The 27519-nt window shown below is 49.7% G+C and overlaps 2 protein-coding genes across 3 annotated transcripts in view; one reads left to right on the forward strand and one right to left on the reverse strand.

Annotated features, from left to right (window-relative positions):
- Positions 1 to 17998, reverse strand: part of RGS3 (regulator of G protein signaling 3) — a 95785-nt gene extending 77787 nt beyond the window's left edge. The window contains exons 1-4 of the mRNA XM_075055117.1: positions 17762 to 17998; positions 17353 to 17414; positions 13125 to 13251; positions 8183 to 8332 (exon numbers count right to left, since the gene is read on the reverse strand). Coding sequence (XP_074911218.1) covers positions 8183 to 8332; positions 13125 to 13155 — 181 coding nt within the window. The 5' untranslated portion in view covers positions 13156 to 13251; positions 17353 to 17414; positions 17762 to 17998. The remainder of the gene's footprint in view (positions 1 to 8182; positions 8333 to 13124; positions 13252 to 17352; positions 17415 to 17761) is intronic.
- Positions 17999 to 23014: 5016 nt separating this feature from the next.
- POLE3 (DNA polymerase epsilon 3, accessory subunit) lies at positions 23015 to 27040 on the forward strand. 2 transcript variants are annotated; one of them, XM_075055232.1, is made up of 5 exons: positions 23015 to 23089; positions 23177 to 23252; positions 24023 to 24108; positions 24860 to 24978; positions 25474 to 27040. In XM_075055232.1, exons 2-5 carry the CDS (start codon positions 23187 to 23189, stop codon positions 25632 to 25634), a joined length of 432 nt encoding a protein of 143 aa, XP_074911333.1. In that variant the 5' UTR covers positions 23015 to 23089; positions 23177 to 23186; the 3' UTR covers positions 25635 to 27040. The 2 variants fall into 2 exon arrangements, with proteins under 2 accessions (XP_074911333.1, XP_074911332.1); XM_075055231.1 differs by lacking the exon at positions 23015 to 23089 and having other exon boundaries at positions 23098 to 23252.
- Positions 27041 to 27519: the final 479 nt, after the last annotated feature.

Raw genomic sequence — 27519 nt, forward strand, 5'->3', positions numbered from 1 at the left:
GGAGCCTGGGTGTATTGGGTTGGTGTGGCAAGGTTTTGGCAGCAGGGGGGTTACAGGGGTGGCATCTGTGAGAAGCTGCTGGAAGCTTCCCCTATGTCCAACAGAGCCCATACCAGCCAGCTCTAAGATGGACCCGCCACTGGCCAAGGCTGAGCCAATCAGCAACAGTGGTAGAGCCTCTGTGATAACATATTTAAGAAGAAAAAAAAGTTGCAGGGCACACAGAAATGGCAGCCGGAGAGAGGTGTGAGAACATGTAAGAGAAACAACCCTGCAGACACCAAGGTCAGTGCAGAAGGAGGGGGAGGAGATGCTCCAGGCGCCGGAGCAGAGATTCCCCTGCAGCCCGTGGAGAAGACCATGGTGAGGCAGGTTGTCCCCCTGCTGCCATGGAGGTCCACAGTGCACCAGATATCCACCCGCAGCCCATGGAGGACCCCACGCTGGAGCAGGTGGGTGCCCAAAGGAGGCTGTGACCCCGTGGGAAGCCCGTGCTGGAGCAGGTTCCTGGCAGGACCTGCAGATCCGTGGAGAGAGGAGCCCACGGAGCAGGTTTTCTGGCAGGACTTGTGACCCTGTGGGGGACCCACACTGGAGCAGTGTGCTCCTGAAGGACCGCAGGCTGTGGAAGGGACCCATGCTGGAGCAGTTCGTGAAGAACTGCAGCCCGTGGGGAGGACCCACATTGGAGAAGTTCATGGAGGACTGTCTCCCATGGGAGGGACCCCTCGCTGGAGCAGGGGAAGAGTGGGATGAGTCCTGCTCCTGAGGAGGATGAAGTGGCAGAAATAATGTGTGATGAACTGACTGTAAACCCCATTCCCTCTCCCCCTGCGCCGCTGTGGGGGGTAGGTAGAAAATCCAGGAGTGAAGTTGTGCCTGGGAAGAGGGAGGGGTGGAGGGAAGGTGTTTTGAGATTTGGTTTTATTTCTCATTACTTACTCTGGTTGATTGGTAATAAATTGAGTTAATTTTCCCCAAGTTGAGTCTGTTTTGCCTGAAACGGTAATTGGTGAGTGATCTCTCCTGTCCTTATTTCGGCCCACGAGCCCTTTGTTATATTTTCTCTCCCCTGTCCAGCTGAGGGGGGAGGGTTAGTGATAGAACAGCTTTAGTGGGCACCTGGCATCCACCCAGGGTCAACCTGGCACTAACGTGCTTTCATCCATCCACTGCTGCAGGACCTTGCTCCATGCACACCCCCTCCCTGCTTGCTCCACTCCATGCTTCATCTGTCCAGGGTGGCTTTGGGGAAGACATGAAAGCCTTAAAAACCCTGTCGCTGACTGTCACGTCCAGCAACAGTTATCACCGGCACTATCGAGCAGAGAAGATGCAGCGACAAGGACTAATGCAGCACTGCTTGCAGCACAAACCCAGCCCCCAGGAACTGAAGCAGGTCAAGAGCACCCACACTGCAGCCTCCTGCATTTCCTGGGGACCCCAGACAATATGGGCTGGTGAGCAGACAGGTAATCTCCTAAAACCAGGAGTCAATACTTGCTTTAATCTAGGATTAAACAAGAATGGTTTCAGTCATGTGTTTTGTCACTGAACAATTGTCAGGTGGCCAATGATGCCAGGAACAGCCAACCCCCAGGGAAGAGCAATGCACCACCCCCCTGTAATCTCTCTGCTGCAGAGCCCGGGGGGGGTCAGACAAAGTGGGACCCCTGGCTCCCAGTAACGCAGCACCTCCAGGGAAGTGTCTGGCTCCCTGCACGACAGCACTGAGAGCTTTTGATTGAGGAGGTGGTGGTAGGGGAGAGCCTTGAGGAGCTACATGAAAGAAACATGACTTTGGAGCAGGTCTGTATGGAAATCCCCCTTGCTCCCAATGCACTGGCTTACCCACAGCCATCCACCAAGGTGGGAAGGAGGGCCTGCCTCTGCCTGGGGTGCCCAGCTGCCAGCCCTGCCAAGCCTTGCAGGTGACCTGCTGCCCACCATCATCATGAGAACAGCAAGGAGCACAGTCAAGAGATCAAAGGCAGGATGGTTCCAACAGTCATTAACCGGCCAAAAGATCAGGTCTTAATGGGAGCACAAGGGCATCCATTTCTGCCCCTCAACAGGGCAGAGAATAACATAGAAGAGAAAGAGAGCTCAAAGTGCCAAGATCTGGTGCCTGGAGCAAATGACAGGATCTTTCTTGGAGCAGGAGATTGTTCTGACTTGTTCAGGAGGACCCAGGACCTAACCCACTCCACAGGCAGCCCTTAAGGAGATGACTTCCCACATGGATTAGCACAGCACAGCAGCAAGAGCTCACCGTGGGACTCAGCAGTCCCTCATGGGTGCTGCAGAGCCTGCCTGTACAAGATGGCTGCCCAGTGGGCAACATTTCTATCCATCAGTGCCTTTTAAGCTACCTAAGGTGAGAGAGGAAGGGAGGACTCAGAGCAGAGAGAGAAGGTGGGAGGGATGGACCCAGGGAAGTGTCAGACCAGGTTTCCACATGGAGCAGACCAGAGTAACTCAGCTCAGCCTGAGCATCCTCCCAGGGAATTGCTCTCAGCACGGACTATGCAGGCAGATCAAAGCTCTGTGCTCATGAGCTTGTCTACTTGGGACAGGATCAGCTGAAACCCAAGGACAAAGGCCAGGGGCACTCAGGCAGGCCTCTGAATCTAGAGACCCCTCTGTTGAGGCACAAGGACAAGATGGGAGGGTTATTTCTACAGAACGAACGAAGGAAGGAGCATCCCAAACACGCCTTTGGCTGGCAACAGGCAAAGCCACCACTTGTAAACAGTGTCCACAACTGCAGAAGAATACACTGCTCACAGCCCACACAGCATCCACAACTGTAGAAGCCACACTGCTCACAACAGCCACAACACTGTCCACAACAGCCCACATGGCATCTACAACTGCAGAAGAATACACTGCTCACAGCCTGCTCTGAAGCAGAGCTGAGAATAAAATCCAGCTCTTGCACAGCTCCAAATCCAACCTGCAGTTCTCACTGCCTTTTGAAATGCCTGTGCCAGATCCCTGAGCTGCCACCTCTTATCTGGAGCTGCAATTTGTGATTTTCAGCACTGCCTGGACCTGTCTGCCAGCAACTGATTCCCAGCATTGAAAACCCAGCCAGTCATAGACCCTGCACAGGAGGCTGGCACCTGGGAGAGCCACACGTGTAAACCCCTGCTGAGCAAGGGCATGGGTCCCAGGGTGGCAGCTCTGCTCTGCCAGCTTACTTATAGTTGTACACTTGCGTTCCCATGCACTAGTGACACTGTATCAGCCCTAAAATCTATCCACAATACTCAGACTGGCATGAAGACTCAGCTGATGGCATTTGTCAGGGTCTGGGTGAAATGCTGCTGGGGTGCAGAGCAGGCTGCCAGTCCCCAGCTTGCTGACTCCACTCGGGCACAGAGGGCTCTGCCTCTCTGAACACCTTCCCAAGAGGCTTCCCTGGGACCTGCCGCCTGCCAGCCTGGACAGGATGTGCAGATTTTAAGGGTGATGCAGAGTCTGAAATCTGTGTGATTGTTTCTGGACCAACCCAAAACTAAACATTTCCCAATGCTCCTGAAGAATCAAAAGATTGCAAGCATCATTAGGACAATGCTTCATTTAGTCCAAAGCAAAATACCCCATTTTCACTTGTTTTCCAGCTTAGAAAACACAATAAACAAAATAAACTTGTAAGCATCATTTACAGACATCTAAACATCTTTCAGATTAAAACCCAACATTTCATTTTGCAAAAGATGCACCCAAGGGCTTAGGCTTGCTGGGGTGGGGATATTTTATGGGATTGTTTAACCTGAAACAATTCAGAGAACTCATTCTTCACTCAAAAAAACCAGAAAATTTTCAAGTCTCTCTTCAGCTCACATGTGTCTCTATGGGTGCATCTGCACATTTGAGAGCACATGCAGAAATGCATGTCTTTATGTGCTTTTATACATGTGCAAGTGAGAGCAAGGTGAGAAAGTAAAGACAGGAGGCAGGTAGGGTAAATCAGGACAGCTCTATTGAAGCTAATACTGATTTACAGCAGTGAGAATATTGTCCCCCAGTTTCATCGTGCCACCCCAGTCTTTTGGACCAAGACTTTAACCCTGCTGCTATCTCCAGATCTCTGACACTGTGGGAACCCTCTCGCTGTTCCAGTATTAGCATGTAACAACCGTTACAACACTAAAGCAAAATGCCCCTGTCTAACCAAGCATGACGAGGAGTCAGCCAGTAATGAATGGGCCCTGGGGAGGAGAAAGGAAGCTTTTGTGCTGGGTAATTCGGTGGGGGGGGAAGGAAGGTCTACACCCAGCCCTGACCTGGGGATGGCTGGGGCTGCTCAGCTTCTGGGGTAGCACATGGGGCCAAGGTTTCTGCACAATGAGGGTTTCTGCACAATGAGGGACTACACCAGCACCAGAGAGAGGAGAGCAGGGAGAATATGGGCAGTTTTGCCTTTTTCAGAAGTACCACAAATTGGCCCCTAGTAGAAAGGATTTGGGAGTATCTGTGGGAAAGGTCCTCTCCCTCCTGTGAGGAACAAATGACATTTCTCTCTTAATGCACTTGCTCCCAAGCATCTCCAAAGCACATCAAGGGACAAATTGCACACCCCAGCATGCACCAGCCAGCCTGTCTGACCCCAAAGGGGTCCCGGCCTGCTCATGCAGGGGAAGCACTCATTGGCTTTGTAGCAATTCCAGTGCTTGTATGGGGCCGGGATCAGATAGGGAAGCTGCTGTCGGAAAGAGTGGATCCAGTCTGAGCTGGTGGAAGGGATTTGCAGTACCAACGTCTGCACTTGGACTGACCAGCTCAGTGACAGCAGTTGCATTTTCTCAGATGCATGGAGCAGTAACCTTCCTCCAGACCAGGGTGGGCAGAAACACAACCCCTATGAAGGCAAGTTCCTGGCCTGCATTTCCACCTCACTCCAAGAGCAGAGGGTCAGAGAAACATTATTGTCTGGGTTTCTCTCTTTTGATACATTCCTAACATGAACTAAAGGAAACAGCTTCAGCAGAGAGGCCCTGACACAGCTTGTCCAGGTCACCTGTGTTCAATAAAAGTTAATAAAAAGGAAAATAGGTGCAGAGAAAGGCTAGAGGGAGACAAAAGAACAGACAGCTCATCTCAACAGGACCCACATGCAGCTCCTGGGTGCACACCCTACCACAGAGAGCAGGGGTCAGCTGGGCTAGCAGGGCTGCAGCAGAGAGGGTGCCCAGACCCTGTCCATCTGGACCCCACAGGGCCAGGAGAGGCAATTCAAGCTGATGAACAAAGCTGGCACAGGGAGAACAGGAAAAAAATGGGCATGAACAAGCACAAGATGGTAATCAAACAGGTTCCCATCCATGAGAGTAGTTTACCAGGCTAAGGGAGGGGACACGTGAATGTTGTCCTTTGGGAGCAGACCTAGCAGGCAGGAAAATCTGTTCCTTACTGATGATATCTGACAAATGGAAAATTTAGATTTCTGCTCCTTAAACGTTTTTCTATTTTATTGTAGGAAAAATTGCAGGTTTTGCCCTGGCTGGGACAGTCACAAACCATCGGTGCACACAGCAGGGGGGATTCTTACCAGAGGAAAGCAGTGTCAGATAACTGTGTGGGTGGGAGGTCCCCATGGCCACAAGGCAGAGCACTCCGAGATCACCATCTACGACCTCAGGCCCTGGCACCAGCCCTTTTGAAGACCCTCTCCTTGGTCACCCACATGGAGAGGGTAGTGCTTGCCCTGTCCTGCCACTGCTCTCTTGCTCAGAGCATGCAACGCCACATCTTACCAGCAATGGTCAGCCCATGAAGGGAACTGCAGCTGTAGAGTTGATGCTTGGCCTGGACTGGGTTACAGAGCTAAGAGGCACCACAAAACTCACATTATTTGGCATGTGTAAGTCCTACCCACAAAGACAGGAGGATTTCAGCTTCCAGGCCATCCTCAGCAGTTTGATGCTTACAAGCCAAAAGGGAGAAACAGCAGCATCCCTGGCTGCCCTGGGAGGGAAGGGATGCCCTGCTCCACTCACGTAACCCTCTTTGCTTCCCTGCAGCCTCTTTAGCAGCACATTGCATGATTGCCTGCCCTGATCACTAAAGCAAGCAGAAGCTTTGAAAGAAAACTGCTGCTTAAAAAGTAGCACCCAGGAAGGGCACCCAGCCTCCCTCTGTGTAAGACAGCTGCTGACAAGCCATCACACACCACAACATTTGCTGCCAAATTCACCTGCTCGCAGGGTGGGTATACAAGGCTCATAGCCCAGCCAAACTGAGGCAGCCACAGAAAGATCCACAAGGAGCAAAGAAGGAATTTGGGGCTCTGCCCTAACAGGGGCCACAGCTCCCACCAGCCTTACACAGCAATTCCAGCATGTGCCCATCCAGGGGCAAAATGACCTGGGTATTCAGCATCTGGCTGACTGCTGCAGCTTGGTTTCAGGGCGCACCCCAGTTCGCCAGCTCAATGGAGCCACATATTATTCCAGCTCAGCGAGGCAGAAGCGAGCAGGCTGCTGCTTAGCATTAATGCCTTCGGGGAGCAGCTCTCCAGCCCATTCCTACTGCGCCAGGCTTTGGCCATGACCTGCTGCAGCTCCCTGTGCCGCACCAGCCAAGGCCACGGCCACATCCCCCAGGCACTGCATGCACCCCCTGCTCCCTGGAGCTGCAGGCTCAATGCTTACCGAACGTGGTGAGGTAGAAAGAAGCTCCCAGGGGGTCAGTCTGGCGGGTGCAGAGCGAGACTCTGTGGACACTGCCAGGCTCCATGGCAGGACACATCTAATTAGCCAGTAATTGGAGCCCTCCCTGCCTAGCCCGGGAAAACCAAGCAGCCGTTTAAGCAGGGAGTGACAGGCAGCCGTGCAGCCGGGTTTCCATGGGACACGCGTCCAACCGCTGCACGTTTGAACGGCGTGGCTCCCATTGGCCCCGCAGATTTGAACAGGGACCGCACCTGTCTGAGCAAACAGGCCCGAGCCCCGCGCCGCAGCCACATGCCAGGATGCGGGCAGTGCTCCGCACTCCCCTGCAGACCCAAGACCCACGCCAGCACCATTCCACGGCCACCCTGCTCATGCGCCAGGAATGAGCTCCTGGGAAAAGGGGAAAACCTTGCAACGTTTCCTCCCCTCTGCAGTGTGCCAGCCTGCAAGTAATCCCTGTGACTGTTAGTGCCATCGGGTTTGCTAGCACATGCTCAGCTGTTCCGGGAGCTGTCCCACCAGAGCAACACGGGACAGCAGCATTCACAGCACTTTGGGGAAATTATTGCAGGCAAGGAAAGGGTGTGGGAGAATTGATCTGTGGGGGTGAGCCAAGAAAAGGAGGGATGGCAGGGCATGGGTAACCTGCTTGGCTCTCCTATGACAAGGAAAGAGGCACACAGCCCTCCAGGCTCACAGGGTCACTCTGCAAGACTCCAGAGCAGCCCTTTCCGTCACCTGGGAGTTGGCGATGCACCCACCAGCTCTGGATGCTGTGCCACAGCTTACAGGGAGGCACCCAGGGCTGAGCACAAGCTCTGGAGAGTGTGGAGGAATGATGGAGATGGTTCCTCTGGAAAAAAAAAAAAAACAACCCTCCCGAAAGGCTGGGCTGTCCCAGAACTCTCTGCTTCCCACTGACGAGTCCATGCAGCCCCGCTCCCCACAGTGCAGGGCCTCATGGAGGGCTGATCTCCAGCAGAGTCCCCAGCAGAGTGGACCTGCTCCCACACCACCCCATGCTGCAGGAAATGCCACACTCAGTGAGTTCAGTTCCTTGTGGCACTGCTGTGAGGCTACAGGGTCCACAACAGCGTGGGGGGCCTGTGGTGAGCCTGGATCAGCCCCATAGTGGCTTTCTGAGTGAGTGCAGCACATTCACAGGTCCCACTGCCCTGGGCCCAGGCAGAGGTGGGCAATGAGAGAGCTCAGCCCTCACAAGGTCGGGAGAGACAAGGGTGCAGCCCAGCACAGGCTCTGAGCAGACATGCTGCCAGTGTGGATGGCTGCTGTCAGTGCTGTGCAGGCACCTCCATTTCCCAGCCCGCATGCAGCTGAAGTAATACTAAATATATTGACTTTTCTGGGATGGAAAATGACAAGATCTCCTGTAGGGTCCAGGATGCTGGACACACACCCCTGCCTCTCCTCACCATGGTTGCCCCTTCATACACTCCTTGCCAGACCTGAGCCTCCAGCCCCTCCATACCCCCATCACTTACCTTTCCCTTTCACTCGTGCATGGCTGATCTTCCTCCTGCTCCCTGATGGTCCCCTCTGCTTCCTCAGGGAGGATTGTCCAGCCCCACATTGCTCCTTTGTCAGGGCTAGCAGACGCTCCAGCTCCAGCAACTGGGGACTCTGCCCTGTCTCTGCCAGAGAAAAGAGATGAGAACAGGACACGGCAGAATGGGGAGCTGGGACACAGGGGACATCACAGGCTCCGCACTACCCTTGGTTTTACCTGCCCCAAGGGCATGTCTCCACCTTGCCCCAGCCTTCCCCAGAATACCACACTGCCAGGTCTCCTGCACTGAGCTTCCCCTGGCCAGCTCTGCAAAAACATGGCACATGCTGGCAGCGTGGCACATCTGCCCCACACCATCACCCCACTTCCCAGCCCTGCCTGTGTTCAGAAAGGAGAGGAGTGATGGTCATTCACTAGATCCAGTGTCACAGCAGAACACAGATGCATGTTCAGAGGGAGTCACCCCCAGCACGTGTCTCAGCTGCAGCCTTGGCCATGGCCCTTTACATGCCACACACCAAGTGCATTCCCGAGGCTCTGCTCAGCACTGTTATGTTATATTTTATTTTATTTAAAACAGACAACCAGCCTAGTCAGGGCTTCATTAGTCCATAAGCAACTCTCCAGGACACCAGAGATGCTGCCCTGCCACTGCTGGGTGTTCAAGACAGTCTTGCAAGGCGCCAGCTCAGATCCAGTTCCCAGCCCGCAACCTGCTGATGTGCTCAGGCTCAGAGCAGCAGGGAGGCTCTGCACAAGGAGGAATTGGCTGGTTTCCTTGTGGCCAGCACCCTGCAGATGGCACACCAGCCCCAGTCTGCCCCTCTTTGCACACAGCCATCAAACCTCCACCCAGGAACCTGCTACAGGATCCCATGCTGATAGAGACAAAACTGCACAGACCCAGAAATGGGAGCCTTGATGGAGAGATATCTCCCAGCCACAGCACAGAGCAAAGGAACCAGCATGGCCCAGTAATTCTTCAGGATCAGAAACATCTGCCCAGGCTTCTTCCACAGTGATGAGCAGTGCAGGATTAGTGCAGCACAAGAGTCTTATGTTGCCCTTATGCAGGCCCAGTGCAAACACAGCCCGAGCTGCGGAGTCACAGGTTAATTCCCCCACGAGGGCAGTGGGGCAGAGCAGCATCTCTCATCCCATGATGGAGCCATGCCACACACACACCCTGTCCATAAAAGCAAAAGAGCCTGACCTGTGATTTTGATGCAAGATCGAGCACTCTGGAGCCAGGATGTGCCACTCAGCCCCATGACGCAGCAGTGTGTACCAGGACGTACAGCACCTAGTGCACACTGCCCAATACCTTCAGGTACCCCAAAACATCCTCCCAGCTCCACCTTCACAGCCCCTAGCTAAAGCATCCTGGCACAGGGAGGCAGGCAACTTTGGAAAGGCTGTTTGCTCACTAGAAAAGCTGCCTTTTCCCCCAAAGTGTGGCTTATTCTCTGGCAGGGGCACTGGCTTGATTCAGCTGAATTTACACCGGCAAAACTGCCTGAAACTGCAGGAAAAGCAACAGAAGGGACACAGAGCGAGCAAGGGAGGGAAGGAAGGAGGGATGCTCTCTGGACAGCCCAATCCATCACTGCCAACAGACACCTATTGTACCGCTGCCATAAATCACAGCCCTTTTGGGCATCTGGGGAGAGACAAATAATGACCTGGCAGTCTCTAAAGGCCTCCAAACAAAGAGCATGGCTCTGTTTGGGCTGCCTGCCCCCTGCAGTGCTCAGCCCTAACCTTGGCAACCTGCAGGGGCCTTGAGAAGGCACCCAGCCAAGCAGCCACTTGCTGTTTTACTTGCCTCCTAAGATATTTAGAGCCTGTGAAGGCCTAGCAGGACTTTCTGCTGGCAGCTCCCACACAAAGCTCCTCCCCTGTGGTAGAAAGGGGCCTGGAGCCTCCTTATCCCTTCTTCATACAGCATGGCAGCAAGGCACAAGCCGGGATGTGAAGTGCATGATATGCAGCTCAGTGATCAGTGGAGCAGAAAAGGCCCAGAGCTGAATCCATTTGGGCTGTGAGAATTGCCTTCCTGCTCAGGGAAGCACCCAGATCCATCCCCATGGACGCTGCGTTGCTGGAGCCTCCTGCACCCAGGGGACTGCAGAGCCCAGGAGAAGAGGCACCAGGCACAACCATAGGTGAGAGCTGTCGACACAGCTGAGCAGTCCTCCTGCTGCTCAGCCTTTCAGCAGCGATGCCTGGGAGCTCAGCGGGCTCCAGCTCTGCTCCCCATCACCTCCCACTGTCTCCAGCCGCAGGGATTCAGAGTTCAGGATGGGGTAAAGAGGGGGCCCCTAACAAAGACATGATTCATTCTTTAATTGCTGCTGGTTTTTTTAGCACTGTAGTTGTCTTTGCTGCCTAATCAAAATGCAGAGGATGCACATGCAGTGCAGGATATTTCAACAAGTAGAAACACCCTGCGGGACAGGCAGAGCCAGAGCACCAGAAGCTCCCACAACCTCTGGTTTCTCAGCAGCCCCAACACATCTGCCTTTTCTCACAATACTGCTGCATTTGAGTACAGGGGAAAGAGGGATCCCCATTTCCCAGCAAGGCTGACAATGTCAGAGGTAGGAGGCGAGCAGATGGAGCCTGATGACACTGGTCCAGACCCTGCAAGCCTAGGCCACCAACTAAACTCTTTTGGCTGCCTGGTAGCACCATAGCTCCCAGTGCTACCCTGCAGCCTCCAGAGCTCCAGAATCCTTCAGGACCCAGTAACCCATGGGCAGCTGGTGAAGCAAGTGCTGTTGGCTCCTCCCTCTCCAACAGGCACTCAAAGCAGTAAGCTCAGGGCAAGGTCTGGTGGAGCATGGTGGACACAGGAGAGGGAAGGCTGCTCTAGCTCCTGGGGCTCTGTGATAAAAGCATCTCTGCCCATAACAAGTACCTCATTTCCCACATCTGGCACAGCTGCTTTGTGTGAGGGATTAATGCAGTCCACAAAACCCAGAAACACAAGGAGGGGAACACGGAGCCCCAAAGAGGAAGTGGGTCCTTTGCCAGCAGCCAGGAGTACATCCCTGCACCACAGGCAGGCTCTCCAGTGAAGAGACAACCTGGCCAAGCATGCAGCCTATGCCACGACATCCTGCAGTTCCCTGTCTCAGCTGCCCAAGGAAATATTTGCACCCCGGCATTTGGAAACACATCCCCATGGCCTGCTCTGTGCTCTCATTGTAGACAAGGGTACAGCCAGTGGAGCAGGTCTGGCCTTCCCCAGCAGTGAAGCCTTCAGCTCCAGCAGAGCTCACCAACATCAGAGCTCATCCAAATTGTAACCAGCTGAAACTGGAGGTGTCACATGCTCTATAACATCCCAGCCACATCTGTTGACGTGCAAGAGAACTCTGGACACAGAGCATCCTCACCTTCATCTCCTGTCCTCACAGGCAGCACTGGCAATGAACCTGGGAGAGGAACTGAGTCACATGTATTTATATTACAGAAATTACAAGAGGGAGGGTCTGGGGACCCCTTACCATCCCAGCCCTGGGGTCTGCAGAGAAACCTCACAGACGCTCAAAACCCCTCTCTTACGGCTCTAACAGCAAGATCGCAGATTAAGGTCCCCAGAAGAGAGGTCCTGGACTGCCTGGGGTCACAGTCTGTGCTGCTGTCACCTCCTGGACAGGAGGGTTGAAGAAGGACCCTGCCACTGTCCCCAACATCCATCTATCCCTCGTCACATCCCCCAGAAGCCCTGTTGATGCCCGAGCACCACAGACATGGGTAAATGGTGTCAAAGGGTGTCCTGGAGAATCAGGAACCAGCACACAGGTGGGATGGGCACTGCTCAGGGATACAGGGTAATTTCTAAGGCACTTCAAAATGTTCCCTCCTTCAAGCTTATCAAAAACTCTTCCCCTCATCTGTTCAGCTAAATCCATTTGTTGACGTTCCCAGTGACCTCCATCTGCCACCCATCAAAATTAAAGCTTTATCCCAGCAAATTTACTTGCCCCTGAAAAAAAATACAGTCTAGGATTGCATGTTTCAGTGCGCAGCATCCCCAGCTGTCAATGACCAGCGCAGCACATCTCAACCCACAGGACACGCAACACCAAGCAGTCCTACTGAGGGAACAAGCAAACAATCCACTCTGCGGTCCCAGGTATCCTGAACCTCTGTTAATGCAAGCAGAGTGTGCACCAGCCCAGCCTTGGCGTGTCCTTGTCTCCTTCACTGCATATCCCCATGACAGCATCTAGACTACAGCTTGTGGTGTTCCTCTCTAACACTGCCAAGCCTGCAGCTCTCCCCAGCACATGCAGCAAGTGGTGAGAGGTGTTTTACATGCCACCCTGTCTCTTAGGAGCTCCCCAGGCTCACAAAAAGCCTCCCATCTCCATGTCTTTATTGCAAAATGCTTTTAAGAGGCAAAAGAAAAGACAAACAGGACAGTAACAAAATGCACTGTCTCTATCTAAAGCAGGCAGTCTCACAGGTTTGTGTAAAATTATCCCATGAGATAGGATTTTTCCAAATAAATTAAAAAAAAAAAAAAGAAGTGAAAGTAAGGAAGAGTCTCTGTGGGACTCCAGGACTCCAAGGCCATGGGAGTCCCCCACACTCTCCTCCCAGAGGGCTTGAGGCTCACGGTCTGCAAAAATCACTGCTAACTCTCAAACCTAGCAGATTCAAGTCTGCTCCATCCTGCAGTGCAAAGCACTAGCAGAGAGCCCCAAGATCAAACATGATCCCACAAGGAGCTGGGCATCTCCAACACCCCACAAAGGGCATGTAGGAGATACAGTCCCTCATCTCCTACAAGTGCCAGGATCTGGTTCAGTGGTGATAACCAGGCACCTGCATAGTTATAATCCATCCTTCACCCAGGAGACAAAGCACTGCAAACTAAGCGGAGAAATCATCTGAGCACTCACGTGTGAGCCCTGGCTCTCCCAGCTGCTCCATAATTCCCACACGGGACGGTTACTCTCTCCAGCAAAGTCCAAGCACCAGCGTCCTGCGCTGTGATTTAGCTGCCACAAGCCTTTGACCTTGGCACCACTATAAAGGAGGGGGGAAAAAAACCGAGTATGTAAATGTCCCAAGGGAGCAGAGCTCCAGTACTAGGAAGTTACAAATTAAATTGCATACCAGGAAGAGATGGTGGCAGTGGCGCGTGCAACGGCCCCTTTCTCTACTGGCTCCCAACAGCGAGGTACCAACTCTTTCTAACTTCCCTCTTAACATTCAAACCCCTGGGGAATGACCTTAACCTGCATTTCTATTTGAGTCTCCAGCAAACTGCACATTCAGCTGGTTGGCCTGGGAGTTAACGACTTTCTTTTAAAATTTAACACAGTTCTCCATCACAAATTTGTTTGCCAGCACTAGGATCTGCCTTTGGCTGGATATTCGAATCCAAACGCATGCTTAGACAGTTATTCCAAGCAAAAGGGTAACATACACACACAGAAAACCCACAAGGTTGAAGCTGGCTTCGAAACTAAGGAAACTAAATTAGACTGGGAAAAATTACCTGGCTTCCTAAATGGTAAGAGGATTGGAACAGAAAGGACTTGGGCTATTTCTGGGCAATCCTGAGGCCAGATTTCTGGGAATAGCAAAGTCTGCCATACAGGGCAGACACACAAACCTCAGCACTTTCCCAGCAGTGGGATTGCTGCAGACCACTCTCCCCCAGGGTCTACAGCAAGCATCGAGTACAGGGCACAGCTGGGGTGCTCCTGTTCCCAACACCATCTCTGCAGCGAGCACAGCTGAATCATTCCCTGAAAAATGTCAATGAGGAACCCAACAGAGATGCAGACTGGCTGATTACTAAATCCTTTTCCAATCTGGGACCCAAGAAAGGTTTCTCCTGCTGCAAGGGTATCTTTAGAAACACTGCACCTTCTCTGTCACATCTCAGAGTCTGCACATCCTGTTGAGGCCCAAATCTGTGAGCCAGCTGCAGCACCCACAGTGACACCCACACCACGCCCCAGCACGGTCTTTGCTGCTGCCCTTGCCAAACTGAGGCTCCGTCTGCTCACACTACAGGCAGGTTTTCAAGGCAAATGCACTTGAGACACCACGCTCCTGCAAAAATGCACCTTCCAGCAGAGAGCAAACGCTGCACTGAAGATTAAACTAGCATTGACCCAATGTTAGCAAATGCCTCGTGAGCTGCTCCTACCCACTGCCCAACGCGCAAAGCCGTTCATCCCCTTCTGCAGTGTCTCCCACAGACAGCACAGGATCCCAACACAGCACTCAGCTCAGCACTGCTGCTTTGCCGAGATATCAGAGTCTCTGTGATGTCCAGTTTTACCAGAACCTTGTCTTTGCATCTTTATAGGACTTGACGTGTTTGGCATTTTTCACCCATAGCTTTGGGTAACTTCGTTGGCTGATCCCTTTTCTAAATCTCTCTCTCTGCCCCTTCCCCCCAAAATTAACAGTCTGAACATGCAAAGGGACTAACCCACAGCAATTCTTGGCGTCTGCACTGGTAAGGCATTGCCATAAGAACTCAGGATGCCTGTGGCTTAAAGCACAGCAAGTGCTTCTAGGGCAGGCAAAGGATCTGTAACAAATTCCACGTGAACAGGAGCTGTTACAAACCTTCTCAGCTACTCACGAGGAATGCAGCACAAAACAGCCTGTGTGCACAACTACTTGTTCCTGTGCACATCTTTTAGCAGGGCCAAGCTTGCTGAACTCTGAAAACAGTTCATCTTGTCCCTCACCCCCTTCTATTGCTAAGGCTAAACTGTGACTGAAACTGTTCAGCCTAAGGCAGCTACGACTACGCTGTGGTTTGCATTAGAGCTACTCCATAATCAGCTCCTCTCCATGAGACAGTACACAGCAGAGAAACAGGTGGGAGGGTGAGAAGCTCTTCTTTTATTTTCAGTTCTCGAAGGTTTTCACCTGTCTTGAACACTCTGAGGCTGCAGAAACTGCCTGGCTGCTTCACTTGCCTGTGCTGTGGCTCATAAGGGAGACAGGCTAACTCGTAAGGGATCCCTTTAAAGCACAGCAATGCTTCCTGATCACTCCAGAAACATCCTGTAAAAAAAAGTCTCCTACAGGGGCTGGCAGAGCCTCACACTGTCACCCTTTATAGTGAGGAAACAGCAGCTATAGAGGATACTGGCAATCAAGAGCAAGGGGTGGGTTATCCTCAGGAACACAGCACAGTCTAATTCACTCTCAGAAGGCTGAGTGGAGATACTGACCCCATAGCACAAATGGGTCACAACAAACTATTCCCCATAGCACAAATGGGTCACAACAAACTATTTTTTTTCATCTTTTTTCCTTTTGCCATTTCTAGCCTGCAGAATAACAGTAGCCTGGGCACACACCTAATTTAGGAACATTACACAAACACCTCACAATTTTACCACATCAAGGCTTTGTCCTTGGCTTTGCATTTCTTTAAGGCAGTGGGACTTTCACAGACAAGGTGTTTAACACACACCTGTCTTACAGGCTTTAACCTGAATAAAAGCAGAGCTAATTACAGCACTACATAAACTCACAGCACCATTCTTCCCCATGCACTCTGAACCCCCAATTACACTAGCGAAGAGTAGCACCATGAGAAGTTCCGGGTCTCTTACAGAACATCTGATCTGAACATCCAGTTCTCCTTCTGCAGCAGCCCTAGGGCCCATTACATCTGCCCAAATAGGCAACCTATGTCAAGCAGAAATATATGCAAAAAAATAAATACAGTGGAAGTACAGCAAAAACTTCAACAGCAAGTGGTGAGGTACAGCAATCCTGGACAAGGATTGCCTAGTGCCACAGGTCACTGGAGCAGCAGCTGCCACTTGAAACTCTTGTGTGGACATTGGGGCTGCCTGATCTCTGGGTTTGTGATGCTGAGTCTCTGCTCTCAGATCCTGCTGCCTTGCACACAGGCCTGGGATCCAGCACTCTGCTGTTGGAGCAGCTGTTAACCTCTGTATGTGTTACTTACTCTGACACCACTTCAGTTCAGGTTTTTGATATTTTTTATATTTATTTGGGACCAACTTAACAACCAAATTTCCACTGTCTGAACAGTAACCCTGCTTAGAAGCAGCTGTCTCAGGAAAATGAAACACTCAAAGCTAGCACATGGATAGGTACAATCAGACACTTCAAGAGGTATGCTTTTCTGAGCCTGCTGCTGTGGATTACTGGATTTTGACAAATGCTAAGCATTAATCCATTGCTGACTTATTTTAATGCAATAAAAATAATATAATAATCAAGCTGGGTCTTTAAAAATTTTAGTGACATTTCTTATAAAAGAGATAGGTTTCAATACAGGAAAAGATCTCTTGGGAATTATGATTTTGGCCTTAGTGTGGTCACATGGATCAAAGCAATTAAGTTATAACAGCTTAAAAAGTAATTGCCTGTCACCTGAGCTGAATTGTGTGCACAGTCTGAAGCTACATGAAACAGCTGAGCTGCTCTATCAGCTAGCTGACGCCATGCCCCTGGATGCAGCTTTCCAGGGCTTCACCCAGGGTCTGGTACTACTCAACCTCTCAGTGAGCCAGTTTAGCTCACTAATTTCACAGAAAATTAACTATTTCTGGCATTGGCATAGCAAACAGATTTGGCCAGGGCATATGATGGGGCAGACAGAGATCAAATGCTGGAAATGGCACAATGGAAAGGGGTAAGTTGCCCTTTTTGTTGGCAAAGATCTCCTTCATCATCTGGTGAAGCCCCACTTCTAGTCTGCACAAAGTAAAATAAAAGGTACCAAAGTTCTCCTACACTTTTGTGTTCAGATTAAGCTAACTTAGTTGAAGGCTGCTGCTGAAAGGGCAGCTGTCTTCCTTCTCTCCCTGTAACTATATGATCCTGACGTGTCCCTTTTGCCCAAGCATGGGACTGGGCACATAGAATCATAGGATCTCTCAAGTTGGAAGGCACCCATAAGGATGATCAAGTCCAACTCCCTGCTCCTGCAGGACTACCTAAAATTAAATATTATGACTAAGAGCATCGTCCAGATGCTCCCTGAACTCTGACAGGCTTGGTGCTGCAACCACTTCCATGGGGAGCCTGTTCCAGTGACCAACCACCATCTCAGTGAAGGACCTTTTCCTATATAGAATTCAAGAATATTTAAGAAAATAAAAGCAGACATACTGGGTCAGACAAAGGTCTGTGTAGTTCAGTATCCTGTTTCTGAAATGGTCAGAAGGTGATGCCTAGGGGAGAACACAAAAACAGAGCAGGCACATGAGACATTTTCCAAAAATAGTTGCCCAGCCCCTAACAATTTTCAGTTCAAGGACTTTCCACTACAATAGGGTCAACTCAACTTTACTGGACATTTTGTAGCCATAGAAGGAGTTGGATCCCATTTGGGTGGTGGCACACCATTAGTTCAGCTTTAAAGTGGCCACTTCAAGCCACCTCAAGCCACCTCTGTGAATTAATTTGCATTCTGAATCCATTAGCAGAGCATAGCCTGATTATTGCATGTATTGTTTCACAACCATTATATTATCTGTAGTCAAAGCCGTTTCCCTCCCTCCAAGCTGAAAGCACTCACCTTCACAATGTTATTAAAGAGCATGAGGTTCATCTGTCCAGGTGAGATAATGTCTGACCTTGCTGCAGAGTTCAGGCCTGGAAAAATAGGTCTTTCTGAACCGCAATGCAAACAGAAGCAAGATTCATGGTGAAACAAATTCAAATGAACAGTATGAAAGGCAAATCAGAGGTTACCCTACAGGTCTCCTTCTCAAAGCACTTTCTAAAGTGAATTAACGAAGTTAGCATTAATGTAATAGTCGGTCCACACAGCTGAAAATAGCTCCTTAACTGGTACACATGATTTGTCCAAATATCTTTCTTAGGTCAGTTAGGAAAGTCCACTCAATCAGTAGAATTTTTGGCTGGCAATTTTTTGATAGTCACAACTGCTGAATTAGTTCATGGTAAAAAAGGATCCCAGGAAGATATCTTGAGGCTGAAACTGCTGTATTTGGAGGCCTTAGTCAGAGATGATCTAACCTTAGAAGACCTGAAGTAGGAAGAGAAGTGCATGAGTGACATCTGCATGGTAGCACGCTCCCCTAGGAACTGGGCTCCTCATTGCAGTGCCCATTTTGTCTTTAGGAAAAGGAAAGACAGAATGATTCCAGACATTAGAGCTAAGTTTGAGGACAGATGCAATTGAAAATTTAGAAAATATAATGACAAAGTAAAAGCTTATTTCCTTTTAAAAAGGATACCATAAAGTGTTTAAAATTAATTTGTCTTCTATAACCAAAAAAAAAAAAAAAAAAAAAAAGGCAGAGCAGACCAGCCATGGACAGTCTCCCAGACGCACTGAAAGTAGTAAATGCAAATCCCTGCAACAACATCCCACACCACTGAAGCCACTCCAATTTGAGCTGTGTCCCTGCCTTCAGCTTTGTGAACATTCTGTCTCTTATTGTTTTATTACAAACACTGATAGCTAACAGGGCATGCACTTAACTCTGGCCTTGAGCACTTTGCTGTCTGCTCTGACTCACCTTCAGTGATAACTTGCTCTCAATAGCAGCTCAGGGTGGATCCAGTTAGCACTAATGAGGGGGAAGAGGTGTGAGGTGATTCACAGGCCTGCAGGGGTTAGGAACACAACGATTTGCAGGCTCAAGACCTCACAGAGCCTTATGCCTACATTCAATCTTGCAACCCGAGCATTCCCAGCAGACACAATGGGATTGTTTTCAGTACCCAGAGTGAAGGTTTTGCAGATCAGAACATCAACTTGCATGTATACCAGCTTCTGGCATGCTTCCTCCCCCATTTTTAGAAGAGGAAGAGGTTAATCTATTGCAGTCACAGCCTCTTTATTATAGGACTTGTATCGCACCTATAATACAGCTTCAAGAATCATGGAAATAATATAGATGTTCCACAATGACTACTCTATACAGGAATAATCTGTACTTACTATTATTTCTTTGGCCATGATGATACTGAAGTATCATTTTCACAGAAGTAAAGTTAAGTGAGATTCAAACCCATCTGTACTAATAGCACGTTCTGCACAGTACAAACACCACTTGGTAAGCTCTGTGTCTACTGCAGCTGGACCATAAATGTAACATTTTTGTGAAATTCTGAGAAAAACAAGCAGGCTACCATGGGAGTGCTCACCCTTACTGCAGGCTTAAAACTCACAGATAGGTCTTCAGTGTCGTTCTCCTGACATCAATATCTTCCTCTGAGCTTTCTTGAATCAGAGAACATAGAAGAGAGGTTGCAGCAGAGGTGGAAGGAGTCCCGTGACACTCGGAACATCTAATCTACCTCCTTGAAGAATGGCTGGGGGACATGTTTACTATTTTCAGTGTTGGAAGTTCATCTAAGAAAAGTAAAGCAAATGCAAGATGAACACCGAGGATCTGATAATTACAAACTATAGAGTGCACTGCCACAATGGCTCCATTTAACAATAGCCAGAATTCCTAGTTAAGCAAACACAAATTTACCGTATAGCAACTGCAATTTTTCCTATATGCAGACCACATTCTCAGGGCCTAAGTGCCCAAAAATGCACATCCCACACCACAGTGTTTGCTGAGCCATGCATGGGACCTGCAGAGCCTCAAGCAGTCCTTCTAAGAGCATGAAGGTTACTGCAACCACAATGGCCGCTTTGCTGCTCACAGTTGCCATTAAAGGGCTCTTTCCAGCTACAGAAGAGGAGGGCACATGGTCAGAGTCCTGTATATCTGGAGAAATCCTAGTAAGGAAAGTATAACCATTCATTCTTCTTAGTTATCTGTCCATGGTGATCCAGTTCTTGTTGGCAGCCAGCAGTAAACCCTTTAAGGATAGGACTGTGAGATTTGTCTAGTATTGATGAATCACTTGGTTAAACAGGAGATCACACCTACAAGCACACACTAGAAAAAAGTGATCAGTGAATATATAAAGCAAGCTCCAGGCAGCTGATATAAAAACCTCACTTACAAGGACTTAAGTAAAGCAAGTTGCTGGGGTCTACAGGCGGAATAAAATCATTAGTGAGTGAGGTGCCATGTATGATGCAAATATATACATTAGGAAAAAAAACATGTTGGAAATTGAGCACCTAAATTTTTCAAGCCATTTCCTGCCATAGGAAATACTTTCCAGCCAAGGAAAGTAACACCTTCTCTCTTCTTGATGTCAGCCATCCAAGTTGAGTTACTTTACAGAAGAGAGGCTTTATTTGAACAAGCTACTGAGATAAATTCTGGTGAAGTCACCCATTATACAGGTCAGACTAAGCAACCTATTGATCACTTCCAGCTTTAAAAATCTAAATATCTGTGAACAGTGTTCAACTTGACTAGCTACCTCATGTGAAAACCAAAAACTGCCTTAACTAACTTGGAGTCCTAGTGAAGTTATCTCAAGAGTAAGAATGCTCTTTTCCCTTCTTAAGTGAAAATCAGAATTTAACCAGCACTTTACCTTCCCTTTCCAAAAAGGCTCTAAAAATTGAATCAGAGTTTCCTAAACAGATCCAAGGATGTTCCTCCTCAGTTCTCTTTAGAGTATCCCAGCACTGTGGATGTCGACAAGTAACCATACCACAAGTAGTTTCATCCCACTGGCTCACATCTGCAGTCATCATATTTGCAACCACCCCAGCAGGGAGAGCAGGAAGATGGTATCATCTATTTAAATAATCTGCAAAACAGAAAAATGGTGAAAATTAACTTAGTAGGGAAAAAAACCAAAACACTGAAGATGTATATGGTGTGAAATAAAGTTAACAGAACAAAATTGCAGAGGAATCACGTTGTCCTCAGGTATGGGTACATCCTAGGTCGTGGTAGGCTGACAACCTAGCTTTATGTCCTGTCGCTCCAGAGCTTTTGTATTAAAACAGCTTTCTAGTCTCATTTAGCTGTCATGTGTAAAACATGAAACATGTTAAACGTGACTTGCAGTAGTTAAGCTTACTGCTGCAAGTCACATTTTACACGGGTACAAAAAAATTGCTATTTGTAGCACAGGTATAAATGCAGCGACACATAAGCAGTGGCTTGGCTAAGCCAGCCTGCATGGAAAAGCAAAAAACGTGAGACAATATTGCCCTTCTGTACTTCATGAAAACACAAATGAATACTCTAAGAGATGTACTTCAATCCTTCAGATATTATAATTAAAAATAAATATATGCACACACCAGTGACCAAAGGACCCAAGAAAGAAGAGAGCCTGTCATATCAGGAAGATACAAACAACTCGACAGTAAGGGCCCAGTCTTTGCTGGCGAGCAGGGGAGCTTTGGGCCGTACCCCTGGCTTGGGGTCAGCATCATCCCTGTTTCTGCTCCATCCTACCCCCTTCACCAGACAGGAACCCAACACTGCCTCGCTCTGTTCTCAAATCATGTACAAAACAACCTCGCCCTCTGGCAAAACAGAAAACAAAACAAGCTGCATCGGCTTCTGACAGCTCTCCTAACCACGTAGCACGGAGCTGAGAGCCCGTCCGGAGGCCGACATTAGCACCGTCTGTTATGGTTACAGGTGGACCAGTTACAATCAGTCATTGCCTTCATTAAAAAGTAATGCAACACCCACTGCAGCATCTCACCTCCGAGAGCCATAAAGTGACCATAGTGTTATCAACAGAATACATTAAAAGGAGCTAAAAATCAGACTCGAGAGACATGATTTGTACACACAGTGATGGTTTTATTAATCCAGTCACTATAACTGGAAAAGTCATCAAGCTCTCACACACACAAGCCTTTCTTCAGGTCTGACCTTTGTGTACTCAAAATATAGTATATATTTTGGTATACTAGCCCCAGCATACTATTATGTCTAATACAAACACCTTTACCTACAAACTTGTCTCACAAATGTCTGTAAACTATCCCCATTACAATAATACTGCCCTTGCTACTGGAAAATATATGCTTTCTATGGAAAAAACCTGTATTGTCAACCACTATTCTCAATTTCAAGTATCACCCCCAACACAGTACCAGATTAATCTACTCCCTCCTCGCACTCTGAGCTTACTTAAATTCCCTTGTCAGGTTATCAATAGGGATAAAGTCTCATGACATATACAGAAGTTTGGGCCAGGCGTGGGGCACGGGTCTGTGGGGCAAAAGGCACAAACACACGCTCAGACAGCACTGTTGGGAGAGGCCAGAAAACATGGCGGGGGGCAAAATACCTGCCCCCACGGGCACCAACCCTCTGCCCTCAGGGCTCCCATCAACTGGCTCCCCCCAGGCTCTCACCCTCTGCCCTTGCTCCTACTCCCAGCCCCTGCACCCCCTCAGGCTCCCCCTGACCCCCCGGTATACCACTGCCTACACCTGCCCGCGCCCCAACACACGCTGCAGGCTCCCATTCCCAGCCACTGCACACGCACCCCCGGGTTCCCACTAACTGCCCCTACCCTCCCACCAACAGCCCAGGGTTCTTCTCACGGACACCCACCGCGCCCGCTCCCCCTCACGGACACCCACCCTCGCGCTCCCCCTCACGGACACCCACCACCCCTGCTCCCCCTCACGGACACCCACCGCGCCCGCTCCCCCTCACGGACACCCACCCCCGCGCTCCCCCTCACGGACACCCACTACCCCTGCTCCCCCTCACGGACACCCACCGCGCCCGCTCCCCCTCACGGACACCCACCGCGCCCGCTCCCCCTCACGGACACCCACTACCCCTGCTCCCCCTCACGGACACCCACCACCCACCGCTCCCCCTCACGGCCCCTCCCGCCCCGCCGCCCGTCCCGTCGCCAGGCAACGGCGGCCGCGGTGGCGGGCGGGAAGGGCCGCGCTGCACGCCGGGACGGGTCGGAGGGGAGGGGGCAGTGGCTGAGCGCGCGCTTCGGCGTGGCCGCCCCGGGCGAGGTACGCGCGGGCCGGGCAGCCCACACGCACCGCCCCCCTCCCCCCCCATCGCCGCCCGCGCCCGGTGACGCCCCGTTTGCCTTGCAGGAGGCCCAGGATGGCGGAGAGACCGGAGGACTTGAACCTGCCCAACGCCGTCATCACCCGCATCATCAAGGAGGCGGTGGGTGCCGGTCCCGGGGGAGGGGGGCCTCCCGCCGCGGCTCGGGGCGGGAAGGCGAGCCGGCTTTCCCCGGGCAGGCCCCGCAGAGGGTTCGTGGCTCCGCGGTTTTGCTGCCCGAAACGTGCCCGGGCCCCGGGAGGAGCCGCCCTGGGGAGCGCGGCGGAGCCGGCCGCTGCTCGCGCTGTGTCCCCGAGGGCTCCTGCGGGGAGATGGGCTCTCGGTGAGGGCCCCGGGCCCGAGGGAGGGTCCGGGCCCCAAAACCCCCCAGTCACGACCGAGTAATGTCCGAAAGTAGAAGTTCAAAGGCAGGGGAGCTCTCGCAGCGGGACTCGGCGAACCAAACGACGTCAGAGCAGAAGCGATTCGCTGTCTGTGTGAAAATCTAGAATAATTCCCAGTCGTTGACTTAATGATATGTTTGGTCTTGAGCTGTGAGACGTTGCAGAATGGATCTGGATACGGCAGAGTGACTGGTCTGTGTCAGGAGGTTGGTAGTCATCGGGTGAATGGCCCCAGAGAGCGTGGCCGGACCCGCCGCTGATGCAGAAGGTATTTTGCTTCTGTGTAGCTTGTTGCATTTAAGAGAAGGCAGCCAAATTGCAGTTGGCTTTCAGCTGACATCAAAGTTTCTGTGATAGCATCTGAGATCAACCTTTAGAGTCCAGCTGTGCTGAGCCCTCTGAATGCCGTAACAGAACTGACACGTGAATTATGCAAGTTTAAGTCATTTATAGAAGCTGCTGATAAAACTTGCATATTTTTTTTTTCAGCTTCCTGATGGAGTAAATATTTCCAAAGAAGCTCGGAGTGCAATATCTCGAGCGGCAAGTGTGTTTGTGCTTTATGCAACATCATGGTAAGAATTTGTTACATCGGATAACCAGTGCAGTTGATTTATAATTCACCTCTCTGCTGGCTGTCCTGGAGTATTTGTTTCGGTATTGTCTGTTTATATACATAAAATGATCTTTAGTGTAGCCCAGTCTGCCAGACTGCAGCCGTTGGGTTTGGACTGCCCTTAACACCTGTGGGGAAAGCAGCTTGGCTCTCTACACAGAGATGCTCCAACCCCACCAGGGACAAGAGGGGTCCCAAACTGCCATTAGCCTTAGAATATGGCTGCGTGGCTTTTCCTGGCAAAGGCAAGAGCCCTTTGTTCGCTTTCCAGGCTACTCACCACATAGCGGCATTAGGCAAGTGTGAGCCAAACTAGTCAGCCTTGGAGCTGGCCACAGAGGACACAGTAATGTCTTTGGGGTGGCTCAGAATATGCTGTGCAGGCAGTCACTTCTCTGGTGTTAAGTACTCGCACAGCTTTGTGGAATTGTCACCCTACAGCTAATGTTCAGACTTTCTCCTTCCCCCTGGTTGTAGAAAAGGTCCATGCAAGCAGAAAACTAATGTTGTGGGAAAGCAGTGCGACTAGATGAAAGCACAGACAGCCAATGTAAACAAGAAGGTATCTTAAACTATTAGTAAGTGATTTAAAAAAAACCCAAATGTTTAGGAGATGGCTTTTTTTTTTGAAGTTGCTTGTGACTTTAATAAACAAGACTAAATTGATACCAGTACCAATTACCTCTATTTTCCTTCTTGTTTTTGACTAGTGCAAATAACTTTGCCATGAAGGGGAAGAGGAAAACGCTGAATGCCAGCGATGTTCTCTCTGCCATGGAGGAAATGGAATTTCAGCGATTTGTAGCCCCTTTGAAAGAATCACTGGAAGGTATCGTCCTCAGTTCATGTCGAGGGAGTCTAATTATCACCAAGTCCTGTTTTCCTCGAACACTGGACAAGCAACACTTACTTGCCTGTCTTGTTTCTCTTCTCTTTGCCCAGCATCCTACACTGCAGTTTGCCTGGGGAATAAATAATGTGCACCTTAACAGGACTGGGATAACATTATTTCACAACTGATGAGGATTGGGAAAGTCTCATCTGCTATCACTCCCCTATTATGTTTATCTAAGGAAAGTCTTAGGTGCTGCCTGTAAATGTGAACTCCTGCGTCCTTTTCAGCATTTTTCTGCTGAAACTTAACCTGATTTCCTATGGAGCTGGTCAGCACAGCTCAAATAATAGGGTGAGTTGCTGCTATGAGTTCACTGCTCCCCTTGTAAGCCTGGAGAGCAAGTGGATGTTGGACTTCAGCTCCTGTACAGTTCATGCCATGGAAACACTGGCTTGCAATTTTTCAGTGTTCTCTCTTTTTCTTTTTTAGTTTACAGGCGTGAACAGAAAGGAAAGAAAGAAGCAAGGAAGGATAAAGACAAGAAGGCAGACTCAGAGGAGCAAGATAAGAGCCGAGAGGAAGAGAATGATGACGATGATGAAAGGATGGAGGAAGAAGAGCAAAATGATGAGGAAGAGGTGGACAACTGAGCTTGCTGATGAGATGTGTGCAGGGGCTGGGTTTTGTTCAGAGGGATATAAATGCTGTAAATCAACCTTGTTGTGTCCCCTCTTGTTTCCAGTAGAGCTTTGTACTGTTCCTCTGCAGCCCATCCCTTTTTGGCTTTAACTTGTACATAAAGGACTTCTGCAAAAGCTATTCTCGTGAAAGGACTACTCCTCCCTGTGCACAGGGGGCTTCGCACCCTCCCCAGGTCGTCCTGAACAGACAGTAATGGGACTGGGCTTTTTATGCTGAGTTGGCTCTGAAACAGAGGAGAAATGTCAGATGGTCAGTAGAGCAGCTGGCCAGGAGAACTTGAGAGAAGTCAGGGGTGGAATCAAATAGATCATTAACCCTTTGGGGCTTAGAATCTACATGATGATGTCAGGAGGCTTGGAAGCTGAACATTGACGCTTTTTATCCAAGTGACTTGTGTTTTTCCTTCATTTTCTTGCATTCTGGCTGTGCCTTCTCTTCCTGCTGTAACTGTGACAGTGATACTGTGTCTTTCAACCTTACCAGTCTTATGCAGCAATACAGTACAACTGTACAAGGACCAGTGGTCCATTTGGCTGACTCTCGCCCAAATCAACCTAAATCAAAAAACTTCACAGCACTTACAGTGTAAACTAAATACCAAAAGTGCTTGGTTTGTGTCTTTAAAGCCCTGGGAGACCAAGAGGAATTTTATTAAAAATCGGAAGCAAAATGAACGGCTACAATGTGCATTGGGGATGAAAAAAGGTGGCTGTATCAAGTGGTATGTTTGTTGCAGGTCAGCAGCGGGCACCAGTGGATCTGATGGTCTCACCTCCTTTCCCTTCTTTGCAGTTCTGCAGTTCCTGCAGACAGGTTGGTGACTGCAGCAAGTTTAAATGTGGTAGAACAGAGTGGTGGATCTTGTTGGGTTTTTTTCCTTTTCCCAACTGCAATGGACTAATGACATCCAAGATCCATCTTTAGCCTTCGACAGTCATTCCAGAGATGCGGCTAACCTCCCAGTGTGATGGGCTCCAGGAAGGCAGTGAGGACGGGATGTTCCACCTAGGAGGGCCAGCCTCAGGCCTGTGGTTTTTGAAATACGTCCTTCAAGAAAGATGGGTTGAAACAAGCTGTTTGTATTCCTAGTACCCATATAGGTTTGCTCTTTTATACTTGAATTCTTAGCTTTGATGCCTTTCTCTTCTCTGAGAAAGTATCTATTAGAATAAGCTCCTTTTTGGGAAAAATGCTTTTTTATTTGACCGATCTTTTTGAAGACTAAAAAACCTGATACTTGAACTTAACTGAGGTGAAGGAAACTGGAGGAAAGTTTTAGGTACATTGAAGTAAAACCTACGAGTTTTGCTGATGTGCAGTTTTAAAATAGCACTTGTGAGGAATAGTATGCCCTTTCACAAAAAAATTGATGCAGAGTGAGCTACCTACAAGAGCAACCGTGCCTTTATGCTTTCATGGCACAATGGCTTCTCACACACAGAAGCCTGGCTCCTGAAAAGAACTGAATCAACAAAGATTTTCTGCTCTTTAGTTTCTACTGGCATGCAGTCAGTAACAGATGAAAAGACTGAGTTGATGTCTTCCCAAGATCTCCAATAACAAAAAAACGCCTTCCTTCTAGCTCTTTTTCCTCTTTTCTTTTTTCTTTTTTCCTCTTCTAGTACGTATCTGGGGTGTATATTCTGGAAGGGAACAATATCTAAATAAAAGCCAGATTTTTTACAGAAGTGGAGTCTCTTTATTTCTGTCAGTAATAAAATGAGCTGGTTGTGATTGCATAAGCATGCATCTGAGCGTGCAGTGAAGGCAGAAGCAAACTCACTATGAAATTGTTTAGGGAGAAGCTGACAACAGAGGGGGGATGAAGACTGC

Source organism: Buteo buteo, chromosome 23 (assembly GCF_964188355.1).
Source record: "Buteo buteo chromosome 23, bButBut1.hap1.1, whole genome shotgun sequence".
NCBI classification, from domain to species: domain Eukaryota; kingdom Metazoa; phylum Chordata; class Aves; order Accipitriformes; family Accipitridae; genus Buteo; species Buteo buteo.